This window comes from Pithys albifrons, chromosome Z, assembly GCF_047495875.1.
Source record: "Pithys albifrons albifrons isolate INPA30051 chromosome Z, PitAlb_v1, whole genome shotgun sequence".
Lineage (NCBI taxonomy): Eukaryota > Metazoa > Chordata > Aves > Passeriformes > Thamnophilidae > Pithys > Pithys albifrons.
In genome coordinates, this window is record NC_092497.1 from 2695607 (window position 1) to 2702989 (window position 7383).

The 7383-nt window shown below is 43.3% G+C and overlaps 1 protein-coding gene across 5 annotated transcripts in view; it reads left to right on the forward strand.

Moving 5' to 3' along the window:
• The window catches only part of PIAS2 (protein inhibitor of activated STAT 2), a 32784-nt gene extending 25401 nt beyond the window's left edge, over window positions 1-7383 (forward strand). Inside the window, exons 11-15 of one of the 5 annotated variants that reach the window (XR_011699927.1) lie at window positions 29-200; window positions 2812-2951; window positions 3446-3504; window positions 4761-4798; window positions 5498-5520. Coding sequence is in view for 3 of the 5 variants with exons in the window: in XM_071580553.1 (XP_071436654.1) it covers window positions 29-200; window positions 2812-2951; window positions 4761-4798; window positions 5469-5654 (536 nt within the window). In the remaining 2 variants the exon portion in view is untranslated. Of the gene's footprint in view, window positions 1-28; window positions 201-2811; window positions 2952-3445; window positions 3505-4760; window positions 4799-5468 lie in introns of all 5 variants that reach the window. The other 4 variants (XR_011699928.1, XM_071580553.1, XM_071580554.1 and 1 more) reach the window with 4 other exon arrangements.

Consider the following 7383-nt stretch of genomic DNA (forward strand, 5'->3'; position numbering starts at 1 on the left):
AGCAGTGATGTTTTATTTTCTTCTTCAGGTTCCAGTGTTGTTAGCAAACCCTGCTCTGTGACAGTGGCCAGAGAGGCAAACAAGAAGAAAGTTGATGTTATTGACTTGACAGTAGAAAGCTCTTCTGACGAAGAGGAAGATCCTCCCGCCAAAAGGAAGTGCATATTTATGTCTGAAATACACGGGAGCCCAAACAAAGGGTTTGTCAATTTTAAAATTAGTTGTTATTCTGTAATGTCTCAGATAAACTGATCTGTAGAGAAAATGGACTTGGGATCCAGCTCCACACCTCCAGAAGAGAATTTCTAGGCCTCTCCTTGCAGAAGGCTGTTATTGATACAGTAACTTTGTACAGACAAAATACTAACAGTTTTAAACCTCTCAAAAAATTGTTCTCATGAGAAAGTAGATTATCTCAAGTGAAGAAGCTTTATGCATTCTTGCTAAGTTAGTGCCATCTTGCTGTTTGTTACACCCTTTATCTAATCTGCTCTGTGCCCATGGAGCGAGACTGTTGTCTTGGAAAGGAGGCACTTTGCTGTCTTAAGTCGAGACAACCTTTATCTCTGATAAACTCCGAGGTGTCCTGAATGCTGCTGTGGACATGTTTATGAATCAATCCTTCACCTTGCTTAGCACAAAAAAATTACTTCCCAAGTCTTCTGGCAACTGCTCCAACTTTGTAGTCAGACCTGACTTTTAGTGCCAGGCTCTACCAGCTTCTTTGCTGCTGTGCCACCTTCTCTGTGTCCTGATCTGTGCACCTCAGCTCAGGGACTGTTCATAACTTCCATAGCATTCTTATCTTGGCCTGTGGGGCACTGGAGATCTGACAGGGAATGAGGGGCACTGGCCAGGCTTGCCAACACTCACTGCTCCAAGCTCAGCTTTCAGTAATGCCTCATCACTTCGTGTTGCTGCATGCATGGGGTCTGTGTCTCTGTGTAGGGGCTTAGGTCTTTTACTAAAATAACAGGAGACAACCCCAAGCCCCTTCTGTTTCATCAGAGGAAATGAGCAGGTGTACTGTGTCTCTCATCCACAAGAATGTGTGTGTAGTCTTAAGTGAGCAGGTCGTCTTCAGCCATTTTCAGCAGCAATACTGAAATGCTATTGCTTTTTGTGAGGACTGTGGAGGAGTCCTTCAAGAGACTGTGTCTTATTTTTACAAGCAAAAATAGCTAAAAATATATCTCCTAATGAAGTTTCAGAAGGCACCAAGACTTCCTTCCATGTTGCTGTGTTTGAGATGGTTACCTGCAAGTGTAATTTTAGGATGACTGTTTTCTTGTCTCTCTGTGACCCATATATTCTCCTTGTTTTTTGGATGTGGATACGGCATTTTCATTGTTCAAATCCAAGTCAAAGCCAGACTATTGGGCAATAGCTTATCTCCTGTAAGTAGTGTTGTCTCAATGCTAGTTTTGGCAAAACCATAGGGTCTCTTACAGGCAGGAGCAATGTAGGTGAGGTGGGAGAGGTGCTTGAGAACGGATGTCTGAAATCTGAGCTTCTGACAGCAGAAGTAGCTTAAAGGCTACTGGAGTCTGGGAGGAAGTCATGAGTGGGTATCATGGCTGGAGGGAGTGATACAGAATGACCGGGTACAGGATTCTGGGTGTTTCCACACACTTGGAGTTTATGAACTGTTTTATGCATGTGGCTGGTACCTAAGCCCCTGTGTTGTCTGTAAGAGTATAACGAAAAGCACTGGCAGCATGAGGGGAGGCAGAAAGCTTGAAGCTGGTTACATGCTCCTGGAGAGCTAAACTTAGCTTGAGCTCATGCTGTGAGCAAAGATGGGCTGATATGTAAGGACCACCTGTGTAATCCGTGGATAATGGTCAGCCATGCCCTTGGCATCTGTCTTGGGTTGAGCTGGCAAACTGCCAACTGCCCGAGTGCAGAGGTAAAGCCTCTCTCCTCCTGCCAAGAAAAGGGAGGAAAGGGGAAAAAACTTGAAACTAGGTTTATGCTTAAACTAACTATATGTATTTATACAGAAAAGAGAAAATTAAGAGAAAACTACAGTATAACACACACTTACACAAGTTAGGTATAACAAGAAATAACTTCCCACTCCTCAGTTAATAGAAAGTCTATTACTCTAGATCTGTAAGCACTTTAAAAGACACCCAGCAAGAAGTAGAAAGTATAACAACAAAATGTTTCTACTTCCCGGAATTCAAACAAAATGCAATAGCAGCAGCAGGAGCAGGGCCTACTGTAGCAATACAGCAGCTGCGTGTCCTGCCTGTGCTTCAGCCATGATGGAACTGGACTAACACCTCCTACTCCTGCACTCATATCTTAGGTTTGTGCATCTGGTATGAAATATCTCCCTGGTTACTTAGTCGGGCCATACCTGTCTCTCCCAATCCACGCAGACTCCCTGGGCCTGCTGATTTGAGGCCTATCTAAAACCACCACAACTTCACAGGTTGGCACTGAGGAGCACTACTGAGGAGAAAAGGAACTGGGCACTCTTCTCCTCGCTCTGGCCACCTGCACATCCCTCTGTGAGTGCTCACAGACACCCTGTTCCAGTCTTTGTTACCAATGACTCCAGCACTGTACTTTAAGGGCAGTGTGCTCTTATGTCACAGCTGCTGGTGAGAGCCAAGATCAGGTCATGTTATTATGAAGACTGTTAAGAAAGAGGAAGTTAGAGTGGAATCCTCTGTAGTGAGTAGCCATGCCCTAGCTGTGTTGTAACACAGTGACTTGTGAATGAGCATGCACAGCAGTGCATGGTTTCCCTTCCTGCAACTAACGGCCAGGTTTTGTCATTTCCCATGCTGTTTGAAACAGGGTTCTCATGTACCAACCATCCACTGCCAGAGTGCCCAGCATGACGACGGTCGATGCTGCTGCTATTCCTCCTTCATTAACAGACTACCCAGTACCATTCCACCACCCACCAATATCCAGTATTTCGTCAGACATGCCAGGTAGGTGCTGGATGTTTTTCATGTGTGTTCTGACAGCATTATTAATTTATGGAGGGGGGGAGGGAAGCAGGGTAAAAATGGAAAGATTGATTAACTCTTCATTATTGTTTTTTTTCTAATTGAATGTATATGCAGTATTGCTCTGATGTGATGTCTAGACAAGCCCAGTACAGGCTGCCTGTCCAGTTTCAGGTTGCAACAGCAATGTGACAAAATTGCTTTTGGGGTACAAATTGGCACTTGGGCACAGCAGCCAGAAACTGCCCTCGCTATGCTCAGTCAGCCTTTGTGTAAACATCCTGTAGCTACACACTGTAGAAGTGAGGGAGAATAGTTGCTTGTTTAAGCTAGAGGTGTGAGGGTGCTGACTCATCCCAGCCCTCAGTATAGATACTCTGCTTGCTGATTGTAGTGGTGCTCTGTCTAGACTGTATAAAAAAGGTTAAGGTGAGCTACAATCTGTGAGCTGACCTCTATTGACTTTCTTTACCTAGACATACCCTAAATGCCTATGATGTATTCTTCAACACTGCTGCTAAATATCAGACAAAAGGTGGGGATACTGATTGTTTTCTATCCTGGCTCCTTGAAAAGAACACTGTATATAGGGACTCTGGGGGTTCTCTTGGCCGGCTGTAACAAACCCAGAGCCCAGGAAGTGGTGACTTGTGGTGACAGGTGTCACTTTGGCCTCCTGTACTTCCCTTCTCCCTTCTCCATTGCCTGTCTCCATTCCTCCCCTGCAACATCTCTGGGTTTTTTCCTCTTCTTTCAGCACCAGTTTGGCAATGAGATGGATATCATTCCCCTTGTTTCTCTGTCCATTTTGGCTCCCTTACTACTCCCTCCCTCCACTTCTCCCTTGTTAAGAAATTGGTTGTCTTCCCAAATTGGATAGGAGAGTAAGCTGAGAGAATGGAAGTCTAGAACTGTTGTCCATCTGTATCAATGGAAGTTCTAGAACATGTATGAGCAAAAGAAGCTGTCAATTCTGTAAATGCATCTGAACTTTATATCTCCTTCAAAATTTTTCTCTAATGGAGAAGAGGAGGAGAGATGTCACTGGCCAGAACAGATTTGGAGATGAGGGGAGAGGGAGGGAGTAAGTTTATCATTTCTTTCTGTTGACATAGCAAACACAAGGCCAATATTTAGAAACAAAAAAAAATGTGGTAATTTCTCATTGATTTCATAATTCTAAACATCTTGCCCTAAATGCTTACACACTAATGGTGTTTTAGACGCTAGTTGTCACTGCTCTTAGAGGATATACTTTAAACTACTTGTAGTTTCCTCTTCTTCATTCCTTTTATTTGTCTAGACACAAAACGGGGATGATATTAGAAATGTTTCCTTATTGGCTGCCCGTGGGTGGAGGAAGAGACCTGCTGCTTGTTTTTGGACTTGTGCATGTTGTGACTTTACTTCATTCCAGCATCTTTAATGTGATGAAACTCTTCATGTCCCAGTTTGGCCAAGTCAGGTACAATATGCAGTGAAACTTGCATTATGAACCAACAGCTCCAAATGGCAACCTCCATTTAAGCAACCACATTGAACCACCCTGCAATATTCAGTGAATAATACATCATTGTCATCCTCATTCTTAAAAAGAGCCACTTGTACTAGATAAGTCGTTTTGCTGCTGCCTGAAGTAGTCATTGAGAGTGGTGTCACAGTGATATTTTCCATGTAGAAGCTGTGTATCAGTTGCAAAATGTGTTCTACAACCACAAAAAAAAATCCTTAAATTTTTGTGTGTGAATAAAAGAGAGACTTGTCAATTTATTATCCTTCTCTTCTTCCTAGGTCTGGATTTTCTTCCGTTAATCCCAGTTGATTCACAGGTATGTTTCTGAATTGCTGTGGGGTTGATTTCAAAGTCTGATTTCTGTGACATTCTGCTCCAATAATTATCAGTGTGCTGTTGGCATCCAAACCATGTTTGGAGTCCACTTGCTTGGACCTAACCACAGACCAGGAAAATCTGTATTGATGGATTAAGGAGGATTCAGTTTAGCCTTATTGTGATAAACCCAGGCCTGGAAACTCACTCCTTACTGGTAGTTTGTCTTTCTAAAGCAAATACATGCTCAGCACTAACTTGAATACCTCCAGGGTGGGATGGCCCTAGCACAGGTTGCCCAGCAGAGCTGTGGCTGCCCCATCCCTGGAAGTGTCCAAGGCCATGTTAGATGGGGCTTGGAGCAACCTGGGACAGTGAAAGTTGTCCCTGCCCATCACAAGGGGTTGGAACAAGATGGTCTGTAAGGTCTTTTCCAACCCAAACCATTCTGGGATTCTTTGAAAAACAGGAAGTGGAGGAATGATGGGGAAGGGCTTGTGGCTACCTTCCCTGCTTATTGACTTGCCAGTTTGCAGAACTCTGGTTCTTGCTGTACATGCTTTGATGGGGTTCCACTAGAAATGTGTTTGGGGCTTGTTGTAGGGAAGATGTATCTTCAGAGCATACATTTCCCTCATGCAGTTAGTTTCTTCACTCTTCATTGTTTCAAGCAGTACTGTCCTCCTATGTTTTTGGATAGTCTCACCTCAACTTTGACATGCAGTACGCCTGGCAGCATCATCGCCTCAGACAGCCACCAGGAGAGCAGTACCCTCGCTAGCTCCTTGGGCAGGGCCGAGGCCGGGGTGATCACCAGCAGCAGCAACAGTGCCCCTGACATCATTTCCCTGGACTGACACTGGAGCCAGCCAGGACTCCTGCAGGCATTGCACAGAGCTGCAGCTCCTCCCTCTGGAACTTCGGCGTCATCATCCCAGTGGTCATCCTGGTATTTATTTGAAAGGATTTCCCTTTGGAGTAAATTTGTCGATGCTAAAGAGGAGAAGCGATGGTTGGTTTTTTTCTCCTGTTCATTAAATAGCTGGTGTAGAAATGAACATGTGTTTAATGCTTTCAGTTTGTTCTGGGGACAATGTTGTTATGTTGGTGGGTGGATTCCATAAATGTTTTCTAGTTTTGTTGTATAATACAGCAATAATGTAAAAAAGAATAATTTTTTTTTTAAATAAATAAAGGCACTTAATCTCTCTGAGCAACAACCTGGACAAAGGTGCAGAAGTGTTGAGTTGGTGAACTTCTAATATTTTCACTGGGGCCTGTAATAAACTTCATTAGACAATGAAGCTTTGAAATAGCCATGATGTGTTGTATGTCTTGTTCCCCACCCTGCCCTTAATTTGGGGATATATGGAAAGCCTCTGTACATAGGATTGTTTGGAGGGTTTTTCCTAGTTTCATGTTTTTGTCAAATGCAACAAGATCCTAAGCTGTGACTTCTTCCTCGTTATGTTCTTTGGGCTGGGAAAGGGACAGACTATCTATGCAAACCCTGCATCACACAGTCTCTGTGCTGCCATGCCAGAATTGGGACACATCCCCCACTACCAAAATCTCCAACTATGCAGTTGAGCATGCAGTTATTTTCTGGAGCACCTGTGAGGAGACAAAATAGAAATTACTTTATCCAGTGCAGAACTATGTTCAAGGATTTCTTGCTTATGGTTTCTGTCACTTCAGTAACTGCTGTAATCTGCATGGGAATGCTGCACTCAGACTGTGGGAAAGGCTTGGCTTTCTGCAAGATAGAAGCCATAGCTGCACAATGTCCTCACCTAATTGGAAGTACGTGTTTAGGGCTCAATGATGCTTTGTCCCTTATTTCCTGGCCTCCTAATGGTTACTTTCTGTTTCAAAGGGAACAACTTCCTCCTGTTTTACTCTTCTGATGCGTGCTGCTTTGTTTGTGTGTATGCAGTGTCTGCCATACACCTGGGGATAACCTCAGCAGTACTGCATGTGGAAGAGGTTACAGACTAGGAAAACAAAGTCATTTCCATAGAGCTGGAATAATGATAATGTCTATGTATGCTGACATAGCAGCTTTTCCAAGTGTTGTGTTTCTGTTGCGTAATTGTATTTGAGATTATTCCTTCCCTAATGACCAGGTTTCACTTTTTTTCCTAGTTTTGTATTCCTGATTTCTTTAGTTGGATGTCTGGTGCTTTTTGCTCTCCATTGCTGTTACAGTATTTGAAAAAGTACATGGATGAGAAATATTGAAGCAGGATGTTTTGTAACTCGTCTGCTCTGTTACTCCCACCTTTAATGCTGCATAACTGTTCCTTATTGCCTTTTTTGTATGATCTTTCACAGCGGTTTTCAGTTGAGATGTTGGTCTTAATAGTGCATCCAGTTTTTCTCCTGTTTTTCAGTATCTGTTTAATTTTTTGTACCTGTTAAGGATCAGTTTTTAGCATGATTTATTTCCAATAAAACCATGCTTTTGAAGTTTTTCCTGACAGCCTGCAGCAGATCAGTGCTTTTTCTGCATCACCATTGCACGGTGACTTGACCTATCAGTAGAGTGTGGAGAGGGGTTCCAGAATAAAACATTTAAAACTGGTC